This window comes from Artibeus jamaicensis, unplaced genomic scaffold (assembly GCF_021234435.1).
Source record: "Artibeus jamaicensis isolate MK-2021 breed Jamaican fruit bat unplaced genomic scaffold, CSHL_Jam_final contig_700, whole genome shotgun sequence".
Lineage (NCBI taxonomy): Eukaryota > Metazoa > Chordata > Mammalia > Chiroptera > Phyllostomidae > Artibeus > Artibeus jamaicensis.
Window position 1 is genome coordinate 10,722,226 of NW_026521930.1, and position 25,748 is coordinate 10,747,973.

General features: G+C 47.5%; 1 protein-coding gene, 1 long non-coding RNA gene and 1 pseudogene across 11 annotated transcripts in view; 1 reads left to right on the forward strand and 2 right to left on the reverse strand.

Annotated features, from left to right (window-relative positions):
* On the reverse strand, window positions 1-18,315 carry SRRM2 (serine/arginine repetitive matrix 2). Of its 9 annotated transcripts, none has more exons than XM_037157159.2 (15): window positions 18,220-18,315; window positions 14,626-14,907; window positions 13,649-13,756; window positions 13,290-13,454; window positions 13,031-13,108; window positions 12,505-12,567; window positions 12,379-12,411; window positions 11,918-11,968; window positions 11,647-11,739; window positions 10,797-10,989; window positions 3,110-9,768; window positions 2,071-2,358; window positions 904-1,017; window positions 640-753; window positions 1-550 (listed from the first exon to the last, which is right to left on the reverse strand). In XM_037157159.2, exons 2-15 carry the CDS (start codon window positions 14,865-14,867, stop codon window positions 541-543), a joined length of 8,211 nt encoding a protein of 2,736 aa, XP_037013054.2. In that variant the 5' UTR covers window positions 14,868-14,907; window positions 18,220-18,315; the 3' UTR covers window positions 1-540. The 9 variants fall into 9 exon arrangements, with proteins under 9 accessions (XP_037013054.2, XP_037013064.2, XP_037013073.2 ...); XM_037157169.2 differs by having other exon boundaries at window positions 12,505-12,564; window positions 18,119-18,269; XM_037157178.2 differs by having other exon boundaries at window positions 640-750; window positions 18,119-18,269.
* LOC119058223 (uncharacterized) overlaps window positions 18,254-25,748 on the forward strand; it is a 12,778-nt gene continuing 5,283 nt past the window's right edge. For both annotated transcript variants that reach the window (XR_005084210.2, XR_008392737.1), the window contains exons 1-3: window positions 18,254-18,339; window positions 23,478-23,578; window positions 25,613-25,713. This is a non-coding gene — a long non-coding RNA (uncharacterized LOC119058223). The remainder of the gene's footprint in view (window positions 18,340-23,477; window positions 23,579-25,612; window positions 25,714-25,748) is intronic.
* Window positions 22,174-25,748, reverse strand: part of LOC119058202 (actin, cytoplasmic 1-like) — a 9,549-nt pseudogene continuing 5,974 nt past the window's right edge.

Consider the following 25,748-nt stretch of genomic DNA (forward strand, 5'->3'; position numbering starts at 1 on the left):
TGCATTTCTCATTTTTATTTGACAGAAAAAGTTGCCTTGCTGTACAGATTTTAAAAAACCAAAATACCTTTAAGAAACATGAAGAAAAGTTGGGGGGACGGGCCACAATCTCACTGGGGGGGCAGTAAGGGCCAACTAATTTCAATTCCTGCCCCTTTCCACAATACTTCACACAAGTTCCCAAGTCCCAAACCATCATCACCCCCACCCCCAATCTTGGGTAAAGGGGGGTGGTGCCTCCCAGGCCTTTTCTAACCCAGGACTAGAGTCTTGAACTGTATCCTCCCCTCCAGCAATTCCCATTCTTATTCCCACCCACCCAAACCCCCCAAAACGTGAACCAGAAAAAACTCACAGATTTAACATTTTGCAGGAACAAAGAAAAAAAAAAGGGGGTAGGGAAAGAGCCCTTCCCCTCAAAATGCTGCCAAGGTCCAGGGGTGGGGGGTGGACACACACCCTTCCCACAGCTGTTTGGGAGAAAGGGGACACTCCTGTGGATCCAGACCTTGGGATGTGGTGGGATTCCCCAAAAAATATTCATGGAGACCTGCAACGAAAAATACTGCCATCAATGCAGACATCCCAATCAGCCAGAGCTCTCATAAAAGGCGTAGTCCTGGAGTATGATGAACACACCTGGAGGAGCGGTGCCGCACAGGGTGGGGGCTAGGTGTCTCCCTCCTGCGTTTGTGGCCTGGGGAGCGACTGTCCCCACGCTGACCTCTCCTGGAACCATGCTCACTGCTACTGCTGCAACACAGAACAGACATTAGACCACAGGGACCTGTGTGTACACATACACCCCCCCCAACCTCTAACATGTTGAGCCTCAAAACTCTGCACAAGTCTATGGCCAAACATGATTATGGACGCGAGGCAAAAACACACCCATGGCCCTACCTCTGTTGGTCCCGTGGTGAGGGCTGGGGAGAGGGGCGGTGGCGCTCAGCAGGCGAATAGCTGAGGGACCGGGAGTCCCGGAGGGAGTCTATTGGCTTCCGGGGGCTGCGGGACCTGGGGAGCAGAGAAGGTTCCCATAGTGCCACTCTTCTAAACCCACCAGCCAGCACTCAGGACCACCCCCACAGGCCTTGACCACCAAACCTCATACCACACAGGGCCAGCCTCAGACCCACCTTTGTCTGCTCACTCACCCATCCGCCCGCATACCATCCACCGAGTGCCCCGGTGGCCAGGGCATGGGGTATACAAAGATAAAGACAGTCCCTGCCCTTGGAGAAGCTTGGTCTGGTGATGAAGGCAGGCCAAGGGAGGCGTGCTCAGCCCCATGTGTGGGAAGCAGCCCCGCAGGGACCAATATGGGTAGGTCTGGGGACCCAGGGGAGGGAGATGAAGGGAAGGGGGGCAGGGTAGTCTTCTCGAAGGTGCTGTTTGAGCGGAGTCTTGCAGAACGAGGAGTTCACCAGGCGGACAAGGGAATCCCAGGCAGAAGGAACAGCATGTCCAAAGGCATGGGGTTCTCCTTAGACTGCAAGGCGCTGGGTGTGGCTGGAGCAGAGGGCATGTGTGGGGGCGGGCAGGAGAGGAGAACACAGGGCAGGCAAGGCCAGTTGGTGTTGAGCCTCACACGCCATTCCCGCAGAGATGGGGCTTTATCCTGCAGGCCACAGGGCGTCCCAGGATTTGTGGAGTGGAGGGAAGTAACCAGATGTGCGTTTTAGAAAGATCCCTCTGGCTACGTGTGGAAGAGAATGGCGTGGAGGCAGGGAGACAGGGAAGAGGCTGTGGACAGAGTCAGGAGAAGATGACGGTGGCCAGACCAGAGCCCTGGCAATTGCAATAGGGAGACTTAAAAAAGCTAGACTCCTTGGGACCAGGCTACATTTCAGGGACAGGGAGAGGAAAGAACTTAAAACTCCCGATTTTGGCTGGGGCACCTACGTGGACAGTGCAGCCCTTCTATCATAACAGGTCAAAACGGTGAGAAGGAGAGCCTGATTCCTCCCACACAACCAGACACCAGAATCCATGTGTGACACCCAGCAGATGTCTCACACCCCGGGGTTACACCCCACCCCTTACCATCTCAAGCAAGGTAGCACTCACCTCCGCTCACCAGGGGGTGGCTTCTTGGGGCTTGCAGGTTTGGGCAAGGCCTCAGGGTCAGGCTTAGCAGGGGAAGGAGAAGAAGTAGAAGAAGAGGAAGAGGAGGAAGAGGAAGAAGAGGAGGAAGAGGAGGAGGAGGAAGAAGAGGAAGAGGAAGAAGAGGAGGAAGAAGAGGAAGAGGAACTGGAACTGGAGCTGCTATCGTGCCTCTTCCGCTTGGCTGGGGTAGGCTCCTGAGGTCTTCCCTCTCGATCAGGTTCCTTTGGGACTGGGGGAGGGCTAGGGACCCTGTGGGAAGAGTACACTGTCACAAGAAGATAAGTTGCCTCACCCCAACCCTACCTTCCAAGGCCTGGAGGAAGGGCAGTGGGGGAGGGGTGCCTGAGAAAGGCCTGGGAACTCCCAGCCAAAGCCAGAGAGCCAGCAAGCCAGTGAGCAAATTCTCTGGAAAGCGGTGGCCCCAAGCTGACCCAACCTCTGCTAACATAAGCAACAGGCTAGGGCCCACAGCACAAGGGATCAAGGTTAAATCTCAAGAATGTCCCTGATGAAGGAATACGGCCCCTGGGCTCAGGTGTGGGAGCAAAGCTGGGTGGTCTCCTTCCTTGGAGAGCCAGCTTGGGATGGTCCCTGTGTGTGTGTATGCCACTGGCTGGGGGAGGGGCCGTCCTGCCTGGAGGCAGGGAGAGGGATGGGATGACCTCTGAAGATCCTTCCAGCCCAGGGAGTTCCTCTTGAGGTCTAACTGCCATCCCTCCTGCTGTAAAATTAAGTCCATTTCCTCTAGTTCTGTCCTCTGTAGAGATGGAAAACTTATCATTATACTCTAGAGAATTAACCTTTGGAGACTTTTCTGTCCCATTCCACCCTCCCTCCCCCGCCATTCCACCCTCCCCAGCATTCTCTTCTACCCCAACTTAATGGTCAAGGTCCCCACACTTCCTCAAAGAGCCAAGAACCTCTGGATAGGACTTTCTTTTCCCCACCCCAACCCATCTCCAAAATCTTCCCCTTTGAGAAGTTCTGAAAGTCCCCTTACCTCTTCACTGCTACCTCAGGTTGAATGGGAAGGCTAGAGCCCTCCGAGTCACTAGAACTGGAGCCAGAGGAGGATGATGATGATGATGACGAGGACGATGATGATGACGAGCTAGAAGATGAGGAGGAGGAGGAACTCCGCCGCTCCTTTGTTGGCTGCAATGTCCCCGAAGAGGCAGGTGGTTCCCCACCCTCAGGGTGGGACACCCCAGGGACAGGGATAGAGAGCATGCCATTATGGTCACCAGCAGAGGACGTGGCCTTTGCCACTGACCCAGAGAGGGGCTGAGATCCTGCTACAGGGGTGGTCTGGGCAAGTGAAGATCGGGACTGGTCAGAAAAAGCAGATGGCACAGGGGACCTGGGCCGATCCTGAGCTGTAGGGAGAGCAGACTGTGAGGGAGGAGCCTGGACCATTCTAGAGACAGGAGAGGGAGCCCGCTCAGAAGTCATTCTAGACTGGCTTGCAGCAGCTGGTGGGGTTCTAGAGCCTGGGCCTCCAGGCGGGGTTCTAGACCTGGCTCTGTCAAGGAGTGGTGGTGAGGTTCTGCCACTAATGCGCTCATAGGCAGAGAGGGACACCCTGGGGCTGGTGAGGTTTGCACCAGACAAGGCTGGAGCCACTCTAGCACTGGTGAGGCTTGCAGGGGCCAAGGCTGGCGGGGTTCTTGAGCTGGCAATATTCACAGCAGCTGTGGCATGTGCAGATCTAGGACCCACCAGGTTTGCAGGGGCTGGAGCCTGGGGTGTTCTGGAGCTAGCATAGTTTGCAGCATTTGAGGGTGTGCCAGAGCCTGTGAGACTCAAAGCCGCCAAAGCTGCTGGAGTTCTGGCTCCTGCCAGGTTCACAGCTGGGGCTGTAGGGGTACGAGGATCAGCAAGGTTCACAGAAGAAGGTGCCACTGCTGTTCTGGGACTGGCCAAGTTCATGGCTGCTGCTGCAGCTGGTGTTCTCGAATCTGCCAAGTTCACTGCTGTTGGTATGGCAGGTGTCCTGGCACTGGCCAGGTTCATGGCTGCTGCAGAGGCTGCAGGAATCCTACTGGCAAGGCTGGCAGCTGGGGCTGTTCTGAGACTCATGAGAGGCACTGGAGCGGGAACTTGGGACATTCTTGCAGCGAGGCCTGCAGCAGACATGGATGGAGGCGGCCGAGCAGTACCAAGACTGATAGCCGTCAGGGCAAGTGCAATTCTAGACTGAGCATGATTTTCTGGCACAGATGTTCTAGTGTGATCAGGAATTCGGGGACCTGGACCATCAATCATGGAGCCACCAGGTTGCTGCAGGACAGACATGGGTGTTCTAGAGCTGCCAAGAGGTTCAAGCATTCCAGGTGATCTACAGCGGTCAAGAGGAGTTGGTGACATGCTAGGACGACTGAAGCAACTCATTCTGGAGCTATTGAGTGCCACTGGAGGTGTCCGAGAACCAGAATGATTCCTTGTTGCTGGAGGAGTAGCAGAACGTGAGCGATCAGAACTACTCCCAGATACAGAACGCCTGCGGATGGCTGGAGATCTTGTTAAGGACCGTTTGCCCCTAGTTGTTCGTGGAGTACGAGACCTAGAACGGCGACGGACAGCTAGTGATGAGCGGCTTCGAGAACGTTTGCGTGGCAAAAGTGGGGTTCGAGACCTAGAGCGACGCCGAATAGCTGGAGGTGTTCGAGACCTAGATCGGCGGCGTGTCACTGGAGGGGTTCGAGAGCGGGACCTCCTTCGAGTTACTGGAGAGGTTCGAGAGCGGGACCTCCTTCGAGTTACTGGAGATGTTCTGGACCTTGACCTTCTGCGAGTGATGGGCGAAGTTCTACTTCGAGATCGCCTCCTCATTACCGGTGGAGTCCTAGATCTGGACCTTCTGCGAGTTACTGGTGGTGTTCTAGAACGGGAGCGCCGCCGGCGAGCTGGTGTTCTGGACCTTGAACGACGGCGTGTTACTGGTGGTGTTCTGGACCTGGATCGCCTTCGACTCACTGGGGATGCTCTTGAGCGAGATCTTCTTCGTGTGACCGATGTCCTAGACCTTGATCGTCTCCGACTGACTGGTGAAGTTCGTGACCTGGACCTATGCCTGCTGACCAGGGGTGTTCTGGACCTGGATCGCCGGTGAGTGGCTGGAGAGGCCCGAGACCTGGAACGTTTCCATGGGGCTGGTGATGTGCGCGAGTGGGACCGCTTCCGACTGGTTGGGGGTGTCCGAGAACGACCTCTTCGACGTCGAGAGGAGGTTCTGGAATTCTCCTGCCGGACAGGAGACCTGGATTGGTAACCAGAGCCTCCTCTCCGCCTACGAGTAACCCGAGACCTTGACCGGCTCCGCTGTCTTCTCCGAGAGGTTGACTGGGAAGACCCAGACCTATCTCGACGTCGGGTTGTTCTGGTTTTCTCCCTTCTTGAACGAGAACGGGACCGCTGGAGCCCACGAGGCTTTGGTGAAGGAGAACGACCTCTCCTTGAAGTAGTCTTATTGCGGGAGGATGAAGCTGAACGCCTCCGGCGTGAGGACCTTGACTTTTCAGGTGGCTCTGGAGAAGACACTGAGGGACTTCTTCGGCGTCTTGGGGGAGTTCTAGAACGTGTCTCTGGTGAGGATGACGCAGAACGGCTTCTACGGGAGACTCTGGTCTTCCTAGTCACTTCAGATGATCGAGAGCTGCGATGACGAGGTGAAGTACGTGACTTGGTCTTGGGCTCAGGTGATCTAGAACTTCTCCTAGCCATTCTGGACTTGGGTGGGTGTTCTGGAGAGGACTCAGAACTGCTGCTGCCTTCAGGGGAAGGGCCTCTGCCTTTGCTTGATGAACCTGATCTGCTTCGTCTGGAAAGGGCCCTTGAGGCAGGAGCCTTAGGTTCAGGAGAAGAATCGGAACCACTTTGCGCCCTGGATGCTGCTCTTGGCTTATCTTTAACTTCAGGAGATGAACCAGACCTACTGCGCTGAGGAGAAGGTCGGGATTTGCTATCAACCTCTGGAGATGATCCAGAATGACTCCTTTGTCTAAGTGGCATTCGTGCCTTAACTTTAGAATCTGGAGAAGAGTCTGATTCACTTCTTTCTTGAGGGGATGTACTAGGTTTCTCATCAAGTTCTGGAGATCCAGATCGACTCCGCTGCCCAATAGGAGTCCCAACCAAAGTCTTTTGTTCAACTGATGATTCTGACCCACTTCTTTCTCTCTGGGGTGTAAGACACTTACTGAGTTCTGGGGATGATGGAGAATGACTCCTTGGCCTAGGAGTCTGAGGCAAAACTTTTGGTTCTGGGGAAGAATCACATTCGCTTCTCCCCCTGGATGGTGTTCTGGGTGTATCTTTCATCCCAGGAGAAGATCCAGATAAGCTGTGCCTTGAGGGAGTCCCAGACCCATCTCTAAGTCCTGGGGAAGACCCCGACCTGCTTCTCCTTGAGGGAGTTCTGGGTAAACCATCTTTGAGGTCAGGAGAAGATACAGAACTACTTCTTTCCCTTGAGGGTGTTTTAGGTACAGCATCAAGTACTGGTGAAGAGACCCTCTGATTTGAAGACATGCCTGCTTTTTCTACTGCATCTAGGGATAACTCAGAACTGCTGTATCTAGCAGGCCTCATCAATTGTTCTTTCATGTCAAGAGATGTAGCTGTCTCCAACTGATTAGAAAAAGGTACATTCAAACCTTCTTTAATTTCAGGAGAAAATCCAGCATTTACTTCTGCAACAGGACCTGAGTTTCTAAATTCTAAAGGTGAGTCACAAATACTCTCCCTGGGAGGGGAGTTAGACAGTTCTTTATGTTCTGGAGAAAAATATGGACCAATCCAAGTTGAGGCCACCGTAGGGACTTCTGCTTCCAAAGATGACCGCAACAACTGGCTTTGGTCAAGAGTCAAAGACACAGAAGACCTTTCTTCTGTTTCAGGAGATGATTCAAAATGACTTCCAGCCATTTCTCCAAGTTCTGGAGACACATGTGACAGGACCTGATTTGAGGATTCTTCATATTTCTCTACTACCTCCATTAATTCTTCATCTTGGTTTGGCTTAACTAAAGGGCTACTTTGGTCTTTTGTATCTGGAGATGACCCAACACTACTTCTTTCCTTTACTGGGGTTCTAGGTATGTTTTTAAGTACTGGCGAGGATTCAGGTCTATTCTGTCCTGGAGAAGGACTCAATTTGTCACTTAGTCTAGATGATGCAGTAACATCCTCCTGAAGTAGTAAGCCTGTTTTCTTTCTTGATTCTGGAGAAGGCTCCAATCTACCCTGACCCAGAAGAGATTTACAGTCCACTGCATGATATGGGGAAGATTCAGACTGGGATCTGTTATGCTCAGGAGACATTCCAGATTTCAGTTTAGAACTTACTGACAATTTGCTTCCATCTTGTGTTGTTGGAGATCTGGGTGCAGGCTCACTGACCGGAGAAGATGACCTAGACTGGCCACCCTTTGGAGGTGTCTGAGATTTGCTCTGCAGAGACAGAGATTCACAGTGACTCTGTCTTGTTTCTGGACTTGATGTATCAGATCTAGAATCTAGTGAAGTGTGAGATTGTCCTTCCTGTTGCAGAGATGAGGTGCCTAAATAGCTCTCTCCTGGTGATGTGCTAGACTTTACTCCTAGACAGAGTGACAAGGATCCAGAGGAACTTTGTGCTGGCGAATCTTTAGACTTCTCTTGGGAACATGTTGACTTTGATCCATAAAGATTGTGCCCTGGTGGAGTCTGAGGCTTTATTTTGGGGCATGGTGAAGTAGACCCTGAGTGACTTTGTCTTGGTGGTGTTACACATTTCACTTTGGTATCTGGCGAGGAGGACCTAGAATGGCTCTGTCTTTGCAACAATCTAGACTCCACTCTGGAGCAAGGAGACTCTGATCTGCTTTGCCTTGGTGGTGTTTTAGAGATCATCCTATTAGGACTCGGAGAAGAGGAGCCAGAACGGCTCTGTGTTGGTGATGTTACTGCCTTCTCTTTGGGTTGTGGAGATAATGACCCAGATCGGCTCCGTCTTGGAGGTGTGCTTGATTTCACTCCAGGAGGAGAGGACCCAGAGCAGCTATGTCTCAAAGGAGTCCGAGACTTCACCTCAGGGTCAGGTGATGTTTCGGAACCTCTCTGTCTTTGTGGTGTTGCAGACTGTTCATTTGCGTGAGGACTTCTTCCAGATCCTTGCCTTGGTGGTGTTCCAGATTTCATTTTAGGCTGAGATGAATTGGAAGGACTTTGCCTTAATGGTGTTTTAGATTTCTGATTAGGTGATGAAGAACCAGAGCGACTTCGCCTTGGTGGTGTTTGAGATTTAGCTTTAGATTGGGATGATCCAGAGCGACTGCGCCTTGGTGATGCCCGAGACTTTTGTTTAGGGCACGGAGAGGACCCAGAAGGGCTTCGCCTCAAAGCTAATCGAGATCTTGCTTTGGATCTTGGAGAAGAGAGAGACCTGCTCCGCCTTGAAGAAACACCAAATTTCTTCAATTCTGGGCTTGAGTTGGACCTGCTTCTTCTCTGTGACATTCTGAATTTGTTCTTCCGCTCTGATGATGAGCCAGACCTGCCCCTTCTTTGTGGTGTTCTAGAGTGAGATCTTCCCCGTCTAACTTGACTCCTACTATGGGATCTTCCCCGTCTTGCTGGGGTCCTAGAGAGAGATCTCCCTCTCCTGGCTGGGGTCCTAGAGCGAGATCTGCCACGCCTGGCTGGGGTCCTAGAGCGTGACCTGCCACGCCTGGCTGGGGTCCTAGAGCGTGACCTGCCACGCCTGGCTGGGGTCCTAGAGCGAGATCTGCCACTTCTCCTGGCTGGCGATCTACTGCGAGACCTCCGTCGTACTGAATGCGTCCTAGATCTATGCCTAGCAGGTGTTCTAGACCGAGACCTGCCCCTCCGGGCTGGTGTTCTAGACCAAGACCTACGTCTGGTAGGTGTTCTAGATCGTGACCTGCGCCTTGCAGGTGTTCTAGAGCGAGACCTGCCCCGCCGGGCTGGTGTCCTAGAACGAGATCTGCCCCTAGTAGCTGGGGATCTAGAGTGTGACCTGCCTCGCCTTGCTGATCGAGACCTGCCTCTTCTCTGGGTATTTCTGCTCCTGGACCAGCCTGGTCGCTGAGGAGACCTAGAGCGGCCACGTCGCTGGGGGCTTCTAGATCGCCCCCACCGCTGTACAGATCTAGACCTATGCCACTGGGGAGATCGAGACTGAGAATGACCTCTCTTAGGAGTTCGAGACCGTGATCGCCCCCTCTTAGTGGTGGTAGGGCTACGGGACCTCCCCACCCTACGAGGAGTATGGGAATGTGACTTATCCCGCTTTGCTTGGCCATGTGATCGACTCTTGGACACAGGAGAAGAAGAAACCTCTCTATGGGACCCAGGAGCTGGTGTGGGTTTTGGACTTTCAGGGGAAGAGCTGGCATGCCGAGAAACTTTGGTAGGTTGAGGGGATGGTGGACAGCTCTCTGAAGATGACTGGGGAGGTTTTTCAGGAGACTTAGGTGGTAAACGACCCCTGGTTGGGGAAGCCTCAGATGGTGGGTTCGTTGGCTCCTGGCTTAAAGGGGTTGTTGCAAGGGGTTGTGGGGAACTGCCGTGTTGCTCAACCAGAAGTGGAGTGGGAACAGGCGGTTCTGGGCCTGTGCTGCTCCGTTCTGGAGAGGGACTAGGTCGAACTGCAGATTTCTAAGAGTAGGAAAAAAAAGTAGGAACAGGGATATGTAAGCACCAAGCTTCCTATCACTCAAGATTTCCCACATCCTTTTCAACAGAACCTTTCCCCTACACACCCCATTATGCCAACTGGTCATTTTCCTCATGAGAAGCCATCACATTCCTTTAATTAACAAAAGGCTATTTAACATAAAAAACACGGTGTGGGGGACACGACTATATGGACAGTCTGTGACCTCAAGAATCTTATAATCTAGAAAACATACTGAATGTAAACAACAAACATTATAGTTGACAACAAATAACCATTATAAAATGCTGTAACAGGAAAAAAAGATATTTTTTAATGGAAAGATAAAGCAGTTCACTGAAGTGAGTGGAATCTGACTTAATTCTTGAAAAATAACTATTAAAGTAAAAGAACAAAGGCAAAGGTTTCAGGACTCGTGTAAATAAAGATTAGGATGGAGTACAGGAAAAGACAGAAGACGTGGAAAATGGATGACAGAGCTAAGAGTTTAGCAAACAGCAATTAAAGTATACTGTAATATTTGAAGCAAGAAAACAATAGGGTCTGAATTAGAATAGCAAGTATAAAATAACAAGTGCTATAAAAACTATTCCAGAGTAGCATTTTCAGATTGCAGGCCGCAGCCCAGTGGATTGAAACATTTTAGTTAGCCACAAGCAGCATTTAATGAAATAAAAACATTAGAGAAATCTAAGTAGTAAGAAATAAGAAACCTTAGGTACACAGAAACTTCTGAATTCTGTGTACATATATTAACAGGACAATAATGCAGAACTTATGTCCATAAAGTTTGAAGACCATAATTCTAAAGAATATACAGGTATAAAGGGGAAAGGAAAAAAACAAGACAAAACACCAAAAAACCCTGAACCAAGAAAGAAAAAAAAAAAAAAAACCCCAACCCAAATTCATTGATCTTGGTTAAGCTATAACTTTTCTTCACTTTAAACACCTGTCCTAAGTTCATAACCCTGCAACCCAATGAGCATTCATTAACTCAGGAACATACCTCCTCCTTGTCTTTGTCTTCATAAGGGCTACTAGGATGCTTTGCAGAGGGCTCTGGGCTGCTGGGATGCCCTGTGTTGATAGTACCTGGTTCTCTGGAAGGTGTGTCTCCCTCCCCTTTATGCCCTGAAGCAGGGGAGAGACTCTGCCCAGTCAAGGTAGTTGTATGGGTTTTTGCTGCTGCACTTCGAGACCTGAGAGAGGTAATTGAGGATGGGGGAGAAGAAGAAAGAAAATCAGCTCAGGGGTATATAGAAAACCCCCTCCCCAGCTCCCATCCACCTTTCCTGACCATACACAACCCTCTTTCAAAATGCCTTCTCTTATTCACAAAACTCAAAAAAATCACTTGTTGAAATTCTAGTCCAATTCACTTCGATCCTTCAGTTCCCAACACAATCCCCAAAAATGTTCTCCCTCTACCCCTTTATTCACCTCCCCCAAACCTCCCCAAACCCTCCACCCAACCATTCCCTACCCGCTTCATTCACAACTCACCTCTGAGCCCACCTCTTTCAGGAAGCCTTCCCCGATTAAGGGAGCCAGGGTAAGGATTCCTTCCTCCCCCAGACACCACGAACAAACCACCCCCCCCTATTCTGGCAGTCCATATACATCAGAACAAAACAAAAAATAACAAAATAAACAAAAACAAAAACAAAAAAAAAAAGAGAAGGGGAAATGTATATGTCTGTCCATCCTGTTGCTTTAGCCTGTCAGCTCCTAGAGGGCAGGGACCGTGTCTTCCGAATGGTCTGTGCAGCGCCTAGCACACCGTGGGCGCTCAATAAATATTAAATTGATTAACCCACAAGTCCCTCTCCCTCCCTTCCTCCTGGACCACCCCTTACCGACTGCGGGAAGTGTCAGAAGAGGAAGCAGAGTCAGCAGAAGTTGAGTGGTGGGCCCGGCGGCTCTTGGGGGCTGGTGTTGTACTTCGAGATCTAAAAGAAGACCAGCAACCATGACTCAGGATGCTGTCATACCTGTATTGTATTACCCTCATCCATCCCTCAACCCTTTACCAGCAGTTACATGACTGATTCTACCCTATCCCTCTAGATGGCATTCATCAACTTGCTAATAAACAAATTCTCCTCCAATTCACACAAATTCACTCACCGCTTCCGCTTCTTGTCCTTAGATTTACGTTTGCTCTTTGGAGTGGGAGACCTATGAAATAAGTTGAGATTATTAAAAGTAATAATCATTTAGCCATGGCTGATGTGGCTCAGTGTATTGAGCAGCAGCTCGCAAATCCAAAGGTCACTGGTTCAGTCCCGGACAAGGCACATGCCTGAGTTGCAGGCCAAGTCCCCATTGGGGGCATGCAAGAGGCAATCAACTGGTATTTTGCTTCTTTCTTTTTCCCTACCTCCCTCCTCTCTAAAAATAAAATCTTTATAAAAAATGATTTAAGTAAACAAAGTAAATAGAAAACAATGAAGGAGTTATTGACAAATCAAGGAACTGAATTTTACTCCAAGAAAAAGAGACCCCTGCAGACAAGCAATCAAGGCCATCAAGCAATGGCCCACTGCTCTATATGCCAACATGTCCCCTACGCCCCAAAGAGCTCTTACCTATGCTTCCGTTTCTTGGATTCAGATTCTGACCTGTTGGATAAAGAAAAAAGATAAAACATAAACCAATACCTTAACTGGACTCATTAATCCTCTCCAATCACTCCATGTTCTCCCACCTCATACCTGTGCTTCTTTTTCTTAGAGCTCTTCTTCCTCTCTCGCCGAGGAGAGCTGCTCTCTGACCTGCTACAGACGAATTCAGAAACAGGGTTATTCTGCTTAGCTCCTTCCCTGGACGCCCACTTACAAAACCCCCCTCAAAGGCATTTAAAAGCACAAAACAACTCCAACAGCAATACTGTCCCAGACCGAAGCCCAGGACTTATTTACTCTATATAAAGCATAGGTACCTCCTCCTTGTATCAACAAACCTCAAAATGAAAAATTCCAGAAATCCAAAATGCTATTGGCCAGCTCTTAAATTGACAGAGTTGTAGAATCAACTCTTCCCCTCTAAAGCATATACGTTCCTTCTCCCAGCTGAACCTGAATAGTAACCCCCTCTTCCCTGAAGTTTTCTGACAACCCTCTCCTCCCTAGCAAAAATTCTATTAGTGAGAGAAGCACATAAAAACATATTAAGGAAAGAAAATGCATGCAAGATAGGACTAGTCCTCTACTTACTACATTAACTTTCCAACTAACTTACCGTCCTCTATCTTTCTTCTTTTTCTTCTTTTTCTGCTTTGGGGTTGGTGAGCGAGAACTGCTGGACTCCCGGACAAGGCTGGGGAAAGATGAAAAGAAAGATGGATGTTAAGATAAATTTTCTCAGACATTTCAACTTCAGAACAACAAAATCTAAAGAGTTCGGGAAGAAACAGTCCACCAAAATAAATGATGAAACAGAGCAGAGTGCTTAGAACTCAGACGAGAAAAACTTGCACTGGTTTCTTGGTCTTGTGTACCTGTAAGGTTTGGGAGGCTCAGGAGCTGGTTGTTTGGCTTCTCGAGCACGACGCTGAGGATCAAAAGAGCTGCCATCCACATAGGAATCACTGATGCCAAAGGCAGCACGAAGTCGTTCATTCTTCTTCTCATTCAATTCTGCCAACTGGTGAGTCTCAGTTATCCTAAAGAAAAAAATAGCAAAGGTGTGTGAAGGACACAAGAGAGCACAGGGACAGTCATTTTTATACAATTATACACAGAAGCCAAACAGGATTGGGAAAAGAAAGATAGAGCAGGAAATATAAAGTAAGAAGAGAGGAAAGCAGAAGGGACAGTATTTAGTTCAGCAAAAATCAAAAAAGAGTGAAACACTCACACTGGCCTCTGCCCTGGGGTCTCTTCCTTGCCCCCAGGGTTCACATCCTTTTCCAGCAACATGAGTCGAAAGGTTGCCACTTTTTCCTGAATTTGCTGTTCCTCGTACCTGGAGAACAAATCCCTTCAGGGTTAGAGCTTGATTAGACACTGCCCCAGTCCCAGGTATACATTTCCTCATTCCCCAGGATCCCTTCCCTCTCCATGCACACATAGAACTTTTCACTCACTGTCACCCAAAGCACCCTTCTCTTAAACCCTATCTTTTCCCTGTCATCTTTCTTCCTTTCACTTACTACACCCTCTAGAACAGTGGATTTTAAACATGCTACACTGGGGCCAAGAGAAGAAAGTTACACAGAGTTCCAGGTGCTCCTCCCCAACTTCAACAAGAACAGATCTTTCATTTCCTAGGATTTCAAAGTATGGTGTATTGTATGAAAGGGGCGCCACTGCTGAAGTTTGAAAACCACTGCTCTAAAAGGCATTCTGCCTGAATGTGCACCTTTTCCAAAATTTCACTTCCTACCCAACCCATACACCTCTTATCCGGCCAGGTATTATTCCAGTTCTTGTCTTCCTGCCTTTGCTACTCTCCAAGGCCTCAACCCTTAAGTCCATTTACTTTCCTCTTCTCTATCAATGACAACACCTGTCAGCTTACCTAGATCTTCTCTTGCCTGGGTTCTACTTTCCCACTTCTCTCTTGAAGCACATTTTTGTTTCTCAATGGCCCCCTTTCCCCATGTGCCTCCATCTAAATAATTTAGACTCTCTTATATGTCCCACACACAGTTTCCTCATCTCCCACTCTGAACTGTCCCTAACTCCTTTCATTATGCTAATTCCTTTTCCTCCACCCCTCCTGCAATTTCTTTCCAGGCCTCTTCCAACAAGCCTTAAGTTTCCTATACCCCAGCTAACTCCCCCAGCTCTGTACTCATTCAGTGCTTGGCTCTCCCCCAACCCTCCCCTCACCCCTGCTCTTCCATCATCTCCTCCAGCTCGAGGCATCGCAGCTCCACTCGCCGCTTGCGCTCGTGGTCCAGGATGTCAGGATTAGGCCGTTTCACCAGGGCAGCCTCCAGGCGCCGCAGTTCCTCCTCTCCCTTGTAGTCAGGCCGCTCACCCCGGCGGCCCCGCACCAGGGACAGGTTGCGCTGGACGTAGCCGTTGGTGCCGCTGCCCCGGGGCGTCGGCAGCCCGATCCCGTTGTACATGGCCCCGTGCCCAGGGTGAGGGATGGGGGCACCACCACTCCTGAGGGGGAGCGGGGAAACATGGATCAGGCCCCTGGCCTCAAACTAACCACTTACCGCCACCCAAATCCCTGCTCTCCTTCATACCTATTTCAACATGTATTTCCACACTAAACAACCTTTAGCTGCATAATCTTCCTGGTCTCCTAACAAAACCTTCTTCATCCTTCCCACACTGTTTTCTTTCCAACTCACAGCCCAGCTTTTGTAGCCTTTTCCTTCAATGTACAAAAGCCATTTACTATTTGCACCTAGATTTTTTTTCTACCCTAAGCAAACAAAGATTCTCTCTCTAGTATTTCTCCATACTGTCCTTTTATTCTCCTTTGGCCCCAATACCAACAAAGTGGTGTCTCCACCAACTATTCTAATTCCTAACCTTTGGTAACTAAGGCCTCCAAACTGGGCACAACAAACACCACAGATCTGTGGCACCCAAGGGCCTACAGTTCAAGTCCAAAGACTCTTCCAAGAACTGGCCTAAGGATTTCAGACTACACCGTTATGAATACAAAATGGACTAAGCAGCCCCTAGATACCTAAACAGGTAGACCAACTCGTTCTTAAGATAAACCAAAAGTATCCTGTACAGCCTCACACCCAGACAAAAGGCCAACATGCACATCAGAGACTCCTGAATCTTGGATACATAATCCTCTTGTACTTTACTTTCCAGGTAAGAGGCCATTTCCTTGACTCCAAATATTTATACCTCCTAACAACTACCCAATACATACCTTATCCCTTCAATTCATCAGGATTTTTCACATGATTTGCAGCTCACCCAAGTCTCCCTAGCACCCGTTAAATGTACCTGCTGTCAACTCAATGCTCTAAATACATCAAATCCGCCTCCTCTGTTCTGTTCGCATACCTTCTCTATATTCCGTTCCTTAAACTTATACTGAAAATTCCCCACTCTTTATACCTCACTTTTACTATGTGAAACTACCAGCTTTCCCTACCAGTCCCCTGTATCTCACTTCCTAGTTTTTCTCTTCTAGGTTTGCCTTATCCCTGTCATATTGTTATCTTCATGCCTCCCGCCAAGGTCTATCCTCTCAACTTGTCCCAACCCCAGCAAGACTCTGAAGAGCCCTCAAGCCCCAGTTTTTCTGGTTAGATTCTGTGGCTATAGCCTACTCCTTTCTCATGCTAATATACTTCATTTCTTTTACCAACTTATCCTGGCCAAGATAATTTCACAGTATAAATGTGTGAGGAAAACCATACAAGGAACAATGTAGACAGATAGGTTATATAAGTAGAGGGAAAAGAGATTGAACTGGATAAAAAGGAAACTACAGGGTTTTTGTAAATATCCCAGAATAAAATAACATCATACAAATACCTGGGGAAATGTTAAAGCAAAACATAAATGAATAAAATTTTAAAATATGGCAAAGTGTTGAATGAATGGGAGACAGCCCCACTCTAGAAGTCTGGACTCCCACCCCCAACTCTAAGACTGGGTCCCTGCCTATCCCAGTAGCAGACTCAAGAGAAATTTGAAAACAGAAAAAGATAACCATACTGGGGTAAAGAAATGACAGATGAGACTAGTCTAGGACAGGTAAGTGATAATGGACAAAAAAATGAAAAACTTTTTTACAGCTTAAGAAATCAGCTTCTCTACCTCCCAACCCTCACTTTTTCAAATACCAATCTTCCCCACGTCAATCCTAGGTCTTTCTCTGCCTCTCTCTCTACACATACCTCACCCAATTTTCCCCTTGTAGAATGCTTCTGACCTGCAATTAACTCTTTGGTCTAACCATTCACCCACACTTCCATACCACCTCACACAATAATCCTCCCATCCCTAGGGAGGTTAAACCAGTAGCTACTAAGCAAAAGGTATTAAGTCACAACGAACTAGAGAACTTGTAGGGAATGAGCCAAAAAAGGAGGAAAACAAAACAAAACAAACAAAAAACCCCCCACAGCATCCAAGGCAGTGCTTGAAACACTAAAAGGAAGGTCAGACCAGGGGTACATCAACAACACACACAAATCACCAAAACCAAGTTAACTTTATAAAATAGAAATTTGTAAACTGGGGTCCAGGGACTGTGGGTATGCAAAAATTCCCAAGCTGAAGACAGAAAATAAAAGCTGGAAAGGAATACAAAAGCTAATTGCTTAACTAATAAGATAGAAGGCGATCCCGAAATCCAATATTAAGGTATCCAAGAAACAAAAGGCACCAAATGTGATCTAAGGGGGAATAACCAAGAAAACTGATATATATAAGCAAAGCAAGCTCAGCACTGGGGCACTGTATAGCGGAGTTAACATTATAGAACCCAAAGAGCTTAAAATATTAGCTCAAGCAGAGAGACCTAAGCCCACACATTTAAGATGGAAGATGAAACATACTCTTCGAATTTCTGATCCAAAAGATATCTTAAGCGTAAATGGAAACCAAGACTCGGAAGCATTACGTGCCAAACAGTGCCTGAAAGAGTCCACCGTTTTCTTACCAAAGAAAGGTTCCAACAACCTCCTCCCTAACTTTAATACAACTTCTGAGTAGATGATGAAAACTAAAAGTTAAAAAAAAAAAAAAAAGCATACGGTCTGCCTTTACATACCCAGGTTAAAAAAATTGTTTTAAAGGTTTGGCGCTTTTCTCTAATACTTTCACGACAAACAGTAACAACTCCTGATGATCGAAACCTCCCGTGTATCTAGTCCAAGGCCTTCTCTGCACTGGCTAGGACTCCAACGCTTATTTTCAGCCTTGGGGGATGGGGGATGGGTTTGCGTGGCGCCCCGAAGTCTGGGAGGCCCCCAGACAGACCATAGGCCCCAAGAGCCACGAGAAAGAAGTGGGGCTGGGGAAAGGATTCCGAAGCAGGCCCCAATGGCCACCGCCCCCTCCCTCCCTAGAAAATGCCGGGAGGGGCAGCTATAGCAGGGCCTCCTCGGCCACACGCGTGGAGGAGGCGAGGAGCCGAGCACGCGCGCGAGCTTGAATGCAGTCGGAGGCGCGCGCCGTTGCCATGGGGGAGGGGAAAGAGTAAAACTCCGCGCGCGACAGAAACCGCGGGAAGGGGAGGCGGGGGAGGGGAGGCAGGCAATGCAGGGAGTCCGCGCGAGCTAAGGGCGGCGAGCGCGCTTGCGCGCGACGGCCTAGACCGTTCTCCGCGCGCTTTGGCCTGGAGCCGGGGCTACCACCCCTCCCCCACCCGGCTCGCGCGCTTCCTCACCCTCTCACCCGCCGCCGCCGCCGCCCGCCGCTTCGGAGGGGAAGAGGTGCTACCGCTGCTCGACCTCCCGAGTCTCTCGGGGCCCAGAGCCGCCGACTCGCCTCGCCAGTCCGCCCGCCTCAGCCGCCACTGACGCCTCCTCGCTTCCTCAGGGGCCGCAGCGGGTTCCGACTGCGCCACTCGCACCCCGCCTGGGCCGCGCTGCACGTCAGCACGGCTAAGTAAGTGCGTCAGCGCGCAACCGCGAGCGTCGCAGAACCCGCCGGGAGCCGTAGTATTCACCGCGGCTTCGTGCGCAGGCGCTAAAACCCCACCGGGAAGTGTAGTTTCGTAAGGCCTGAGGGACGTTCAATTCTGTTACTGAAGAACTACTAGTCCCGTCGGCCAGTGCAAGACAGGGCTAGGGAGGGGTTCACAGCCGGCAACGTTTGCCGCTGGATTTTCGCCTGGGGGGCGGGGCCCAGGGCCTACAGTCCCTGGAGTGACGCTGGAGCACTCCTGGGCCTCCGGGCCTCGGCGTAGAGGATTCTGGGAGTTGTGGTTTTTCTGTGGCCCGAAACCCATTTGTGGTGTGGACCTTGGTCACGGCCGCCATTTTGTTCCCCCACGCTACGGTGCTGTTTCCCCAAGCTCAGATACTCTGCTACTATGCAACCCAGGCTTCCCTAGCGAGCCAACGCCGTGCTGGGTCTTGCGGCGCCTATGGGAGAAACCCTCTCACATCTCGACCAACAGGCTCCCCGTACCCTAGAGTCTAGTTTCAGTCCCGGGGCCTGAGGCAAAAGCCTATCCAGCTGGCTTTTGTGTTCGCAGCATTCACGATTTGGAGACGGGCAGAACTGGGCCCTCTGCCCTGAGGAATAATTTTCCACTATCTCCAGGCAAAGCGTCCAGGCAAAAATGCAATTTATATACTAGCAGGGCAAAAAAAGTTACAAACACCCTTAAAATTTTTACTCCTTTTACAGATTAATTTAAGGACCTTTTTTTCTTTTTGCCTGAGAACAGCCAGTCTCAGAGGAGAATTGAAAGAAGCTGAGCTTCTAAGCCAGGCCAAAGTTTCACCTAGTGCCACCCACTTGTCCTTGGACTCACACTCAGCAGTCTTGGTGATGGAGGGGGTGAGGGGGCGTTTCTTGCACCGGCAACAGGACCCAGTACATGGTAGCCATTTAATGAGCTATTGTTCGTTCGATTTTGAAAGATTGTGTTTGATATTACTAAGTTTTCCTGTTAACCTGCCTATCTAAGGATAAGCTCACTTCAGGTACTAGAACTGGAAGGAGACCCACCATTTTCACTAAGAGCTTACAGTGCCCGTGAACTTTTCTAAGGCTGCATCCTTGAGCTTGGGCTCCTTTGGATACTTCTTCCATGAGCTGGTGTGGACAGAATTTCATTGCCACCAACCTAATGTTAAGAAAAGCCCCAAATTGGGAGGAGAAACTATTGGAGAGAAGTTTGCAAAACCAGGAAATGAAGCCTCAGGTGGAAACCCAAAGTGTATCCCCAGAAATAATGGGAACTGCAATTTTTATAAAATTTTTAAACTTAGTGACTTTAGAGAGGAAGGAGGAGCGAGAAAGAGATATCATTGTTCCACTTATTTGTGCATTCATTAGTCAATTCTTATATGTGCCCTGATCCAGGAGCAGCCCTGCAACCTCAACACATTGGGAAACAGTCTAACAAACTGAGAATCCAGTCAGGCCAACACTGCTGCTTCTAAAGTCCCTGCCTTGTCTCCCTGATGGGTCCACTTTATGCAAATGAGGAAGTAAAATTTGCACAGTCTGATTGGTCCAAACAGCACTCTCCTGATTGGTCATTTTAGCTGCTCTGATTAGTCAATAAAGATACAAATGAGGATATAGCTGTGTACCTCTTAGCCAATTAGTCAAAAGGTAATACCAGGAACTCCGGTAAGGGTTGGTGTTGAGAGCATGGTACAGGAGTTTAAAGGTTCAGTTTGTAAGGTTTTTTTATTGTATTTTTTCCCATTACCATATAGTCCCCGTAACCGTTTGTAGCTTTTCCTTAAAATGCAGTGTGTATGACAGGCTCCTGACAGCAATAGCAGCTGGACTCTAGCTATGAATTTGTGTGCAGTTAACTACAAGGAGTCCTTCCTGGCACCTATATTCCTTCTTGAACATATCCACGTGGCAGAGCCTTTGTTTTCTGTACCTAAGTTGAAGGTATAGGATGGTGGTTTATTGAAACCTACCACATTCAATGAGACCCTTTCTTGTAACCAAATTCCCAATGATATTCTCCTCTGTATTTACTGAATATTTTGTCCTAAATTTTATATATGAATCAATGCAGTTAATGCTCTTAACAACCCTATGGGGTAGGTGTTATTCTCCGTTTCCTATGGGAACAACAATGAATTCCCTTATATATCCACGGTACAGTTTTCAAAATCAGGAAAGAAACTGAAACAATACTATTTTCTACAGACCTTATTGTGGTATTGTCAGTTCTGATGATATACTTTATAACAACAGAAAATTTAAAATCATGCAAGCTTTACATTCAACTGTCATGTCTTTTTCTTAAAGATTTTATTAATTTATTCTTAGGGAAGGGGGAAGGGAGGAGGAAAGAGAGGGAGAGAAGCATAGATCAAATGCTTCTCCCACATACCCCAGGCCAGCAACCCAGGCATGTGCCCTGACCAGGAATGGAACCAGTGACCTTTGATTTGCAGGATGACGCCCAACCAACAGAGCTACATTGGTCAGGGCTGCCTTGTCTTTTTAGATTCCCTTAATTGGAAACAGTTCCTGATTTGTTATTCATGACATTTCCAGCTTGAAGAGTATAGACCATGTATTTTGTAGAACGTCCCTCAATTTCAGTTTCATCATACTTAGATTCAGGTTATACACTTTTGGCAGGAAGTCTACGGAAGTGATGCTGGGTTATCAGTGTGTAACATGAATGGGTATTTCTGCCCAATAGTTCCATTTCTGCCTACGCTAACTTTGTTTGATTAAGAAGGGTTCAACCAGGTTTCTCTGCTGTAAAATTTCTAGGTTACCCTTCATAGTTTTTAAAAAAACTAGTGGAAGTGTTCAGAAACCAAGATCTGAATACTAGGTGTATTTATATTACTGTGGCATCATTCCTTCTAGGCCCTCTTGGAGGATATAGCTGGGAAATGGATGAGATGTATACATCCGTGAGTTTACATAAATATCTCCAATTCCAGTCTATTGCTACAGGGTTTGTACTATCCTCTCCCCTCTTCATATTTGTAACTTAGTCTCCAACCATGAGAAACTTGGCTTCCATTTCCCCAATATATTTACATATTTGCTCAATCTTAGAATTCCAAAAAGTAACTTCAAATTGTTTATTCATTCCTGTGAGGAGATAAATGCCTACCTATTGGAGTTTAGAGTTCTTATTTGTCTTTGACCTGAAAACATGTGTTCCAAATACTATATTCAAAAGTTACTTAATTGGGGTTTTTTTCTCAGCCTTAGGTGTATGTTTGTGTATGTGTTTTAACTGAAGCACTTTACTTTTCTCACAATGACTTGTTGCTGGAGCCTAATGTTCTCACATGACAGTAGAAAACCAAAATTTGTTATCTCTAAAAGAATTGAGAATTGCATACAAAAATTTTATATCAAAGGATGAATAAATTTACAAGTGAAAATGCAAACTGCTTTCCAACTCAAGACGAGTAACAAATAACCCAGGTGTTCTGGCAGAAGAACATCAGCTAAAGAAGGAAGATGGGTCCTAACTCTTAGACCCTCCCGGCACCATCACCCTGGCAGGACAGAAATGACAACTGGTTCAGGACTCTTGCCAGATTCTAAAGAAACCCTGGAATTGGCAACTCCTGCACATTAATACCCTGCACAAATCAGGAACGTGCAGTCTTCCCGATTCTCATCAAACCAGTAGATTTCTCTTGAGCAAATGTTCTCATTTTTTCCACCAAGTGACCGACTGCATGTACAGGGGTTTAAATCAAAGATGTGTACATGGTGTTAAACATGTACCAAGGGAACAGTTAACTTGAATACAAGGGCAAAATCATGAATCAGGTTTATAGTCCAGTGCTGAGATCAGATATAAGCTTTAAGGGCCATTTATTTTCAAAGGCTTATTTCAGTTTTAGGAGGCCAGCTTGAGGTATATACAGTTGCTAGGGCAAACTCATACTTGATCAAGTAATGCAGCAATTGCTACTCATCCGCCTGCAGTACATTTAGAAGCATTTGTAGTGGATGATGGAGGGGGCCCAACTTGCTGTACTCTCGTTTGCTGATCCATATTTCTTGGAAGGTGTACACTGAGGCCAGAACAAAGCCATTGATCCACACTGAGAACTTGTGCTTCGGTGGGGCAATGAACTTGATTTTGATTACAGCCAAAGCTGTGATCGCCTTCTGCATCCTGTTGGCTATGTAGGGGGTACATGGTGGTCCCATCAGACAGCACTGTGTTGGCAAACAGATCCTTCTGGATGTCAATATCACACTTTGTAGTGGAGTAGAATGTGGTCCTGTAGCTATCATAGGACTCCATACCCAGGAAGGAGGGCTGGAATAGCACCTCGGGACACTGGAATCACTTGTTGCTGATGGTGATCACCTGCCCCTTAGGCAGCCTGTAGCTCTTCTCCAGAGAGGTGGAGGATGCTGCAGTGGCTATCTGCTGCTAAAAGATCAGGGCAATATAGCAGAGCTTCTTTTTGATGTCACACATGATTTTCCACTTGCTGTGGTGGTGAAGCTGTGGCCATGCTCTGTAAGGATCTTCATGAGGTAGTTGGCCATATCCTGGCTGGCCAGCTAGGTCAAGACACACAGGATGGAGTAGGAGAGGGGACAGACCTCTTAGGTAGGCATAGTGTGGGTAACCCCATCCCCAGAGTTCATAACAATACCAGTAGTGCGCCCACAGGCACGCAGGCATATAGCACTGCCTGGATGGCCATGGACATGGCCCAAGTGTTGAAGGTCTCAAAAATTATCTGACTCATCTTCTCATGGTTGTCCTTGGAGTTCAGGGGGTCCTTGATGAGCAACACAGGGTGCTCCTCAGGTGCCACACACAGTTCACTGTAGAAGGTGTGGTGTCAGAGCTTCTCCATGTCATCTTCATTGCCATCAATGCTATATTCGATGGGGTACTTGAGGGTCAGGATGTTGTGCTTGCTCTGGCCTCATTGCCCATGTAGCTGCCCCATGCCCGCCATGACACCCTGGTGTTAGAGGCATCTGACAATGGAAGTGAACATGCCTGAGGGGGAAGGCGTCATCTCCTGCCAAGCCATCTTTACACATGTCAGAGCCATCGTTGATGACAAGCACAGGGATCTCTTCTTTTATAGTGATTGGAGAAGGTGGCAGCAGTCGTCAGGCACAGAGGAGTGCAGAGCAGAGCTGCAAGAGGATGAGGAGCATGCGCTGTCCACAGCAAGTGAAACCAAGTGTATGTGTTATTCATTCAAAATATGCTTTGGTTCAATTGTTTCTGTTTGTATTAAATTTTAGGATTTTCCCTCCTATCTTAGTGACTTTACCTATTTTTTAAAATATGTGAAACAAGAGCCCTGGCTGGTGGGCTCAGTGGATTGAGTGCTGGCCTGGTTACTGGTTTGATTCCCAGTCAGGGCACATGCCTGGATTGTGGGCCAGGTACCCACTAGGGGGCATGCAGGAGACAGCCACACAGTGATGTTTCTCTCCCTTTCTTTCTCCCTCCCTTCCCCCTCTCTAAAATTTTTTTTTAAAAATCTTTTTAAAAATATGTGAAAAAACAGCATGATTCCAAAAGGCAGATCTGTACCAAAAAATATATCCAGGGTAGTGTCTCCCCCACCCCCCACCCATTTTCTTTGTCCTCTCCATGCAATTCCTGCCCACTACCTTCTAGTAATCAATCTCAGTCCTCTCTGTTTTTCCTTCCTGGGTTTCTTTATGCTCAAGTGTGGAGGCAAATATATATTTTCTTAATTCTCTTTGTTTCTTACACAAAAGGGTGGCACACTATAGATATGCTTTCCCACTTTATCTTTTTCACTTAGCACTATATCCTGGAAATCATCCCACCTCAGTTGATAGAGACGTGTGGATGAGCTTTTATTCAACCACTTTTTATGTATGAGCATCGAAATTGTTTCCAATATTTTGTAGTTACAAACCATGCTGCAATGAATAACCAAAAGCATATGTATTTTCACATTGTTGGGAGTATATCTCCAAGGTAAAGTCCTAGAAGTGAGATTTCTGGGGCAAAAAGTAAAGACGTGTTTTTGTGGTAAAATTTATATAACAAAATTTGCCACTTAACTATTTTTAAGTGTATAATTCAGTGGCATTAAGTACATTCACAGTGTTCTGCAAACACCATTATCACCACTGTTCATTTCCAGAACTTTATCTCCCAAACTGAAACTATACCCACTAAACACTAACTCTTCATTCCGTCCTCTCCTCAACCCCTGATAACCTCTATTCTATTTTTTCCATATTTGAGAATTTGACTACTCTAGGGACCTCATATGTGTGGAATCATATATTTGCCCTTTAGTGCCTGGTTTTTTGTTTTTGTTTTTTTTTTTGCACTTAGCGTAATGTTTTCAAGGTTTATCCATGTTGTAGCATATACTGGAATTTCATTCTTTTTTATGCCTGACTAATATTCCATTGACTGTATACACCACATTTGGTGTATCCATTCATTCACTGATATACATTTGAGTTGTTTTCACTTTGTGGCTATTGTGAATAATTCTGCTATCGATGAACATTGGTATATAGTTTCTGTGTGGACACATTTTCATTTCTCTTGGGTATATACCTAGGAGTAGAATTGCTGGCTGATATGGTAATTTCATGTTTAGGTTTTTGAGAAACTGCCAGACTGTTTTCCACAAGGGCTTCACCATTTTATATTCCCATTAGCAATGCACAAGGGTCCCAATTCTTCACATCCCCACCAACACTTGTTATTTTCTGTCTTTTTAATTCTGGCCATCCTAGTAGGTATGAAGTGATATCTCATTGTGGTTTTGATTTACATTTCTCTAATGATTAGTGATATTGAGCCTCTTTTCATGTTATTCATTGTTAATTTGGGTATCTTCTTTGAAGAAATGTCTATTCAAGTCCTTTGCCCATATTTTAAACTAGCTTGTTTTTTACTGTTGAGTTGTAGAAGTTCTCTGTGTATTCTGGATATTGATTCCTTATCAGATTTGTGACTATTTTCTCCCACTCTGTGAGTCGTTTTTCACTTTTTGATAGTATCTTTTCATGCACAGAAGTTTTTAATTCTAATGAGATCTAGTTTGAATGTAGTTTGTCGTGTAGTTTGAATTTACATTTCAATAACAACAAGTGAGGTTGAACAAGACATATATATTTCCCTTATAGAAGCTTACAGTCCAATCAAACTAAGCAGAACAGATAAAGCCACATATTTATTTTATCCTCATCTGAGTATTTTTTCCCTTGTTTTTAGAGAGATGAAGGGAAAGAGAGAAACATCAATCAGTTGCCTACCATATGCACCCTGACTGGGGATGGTATGCTCCTGGACCAGGGATGGAACCCACAACCCAAGTAAGTGCACCCACTGGATTTGAACCTGCAACCCT

What these genes read in the sequence shown, in the direction of transcription:
- SRRM2 (XM_037157159.2), bottom strand. Translation starts at nt 14,867, where the DNA reads ATGTACAACGGGATCGGGCTGCCGACGCCCCGGGGCAGCGGCACCAAC. An exon ending in TCTGACACTTCCCGCAGTCG is followed by an intron (nt 10,990 to 11,646) that starts GTAAGGGGTGGT and finishes TACCTCTCTCAG; the next exon opens with GTCTCGAAGTGCAGCAGCAA. An exon ending in AAGACAAAGACAAGGAGGAG is followed by an intron (nt 9,769 to 10,796) that starts GTATGTTCCTGA and finishes TCCTACTCTTAG; the next exon opens with AAATCTGCAGTTCGACCTAG.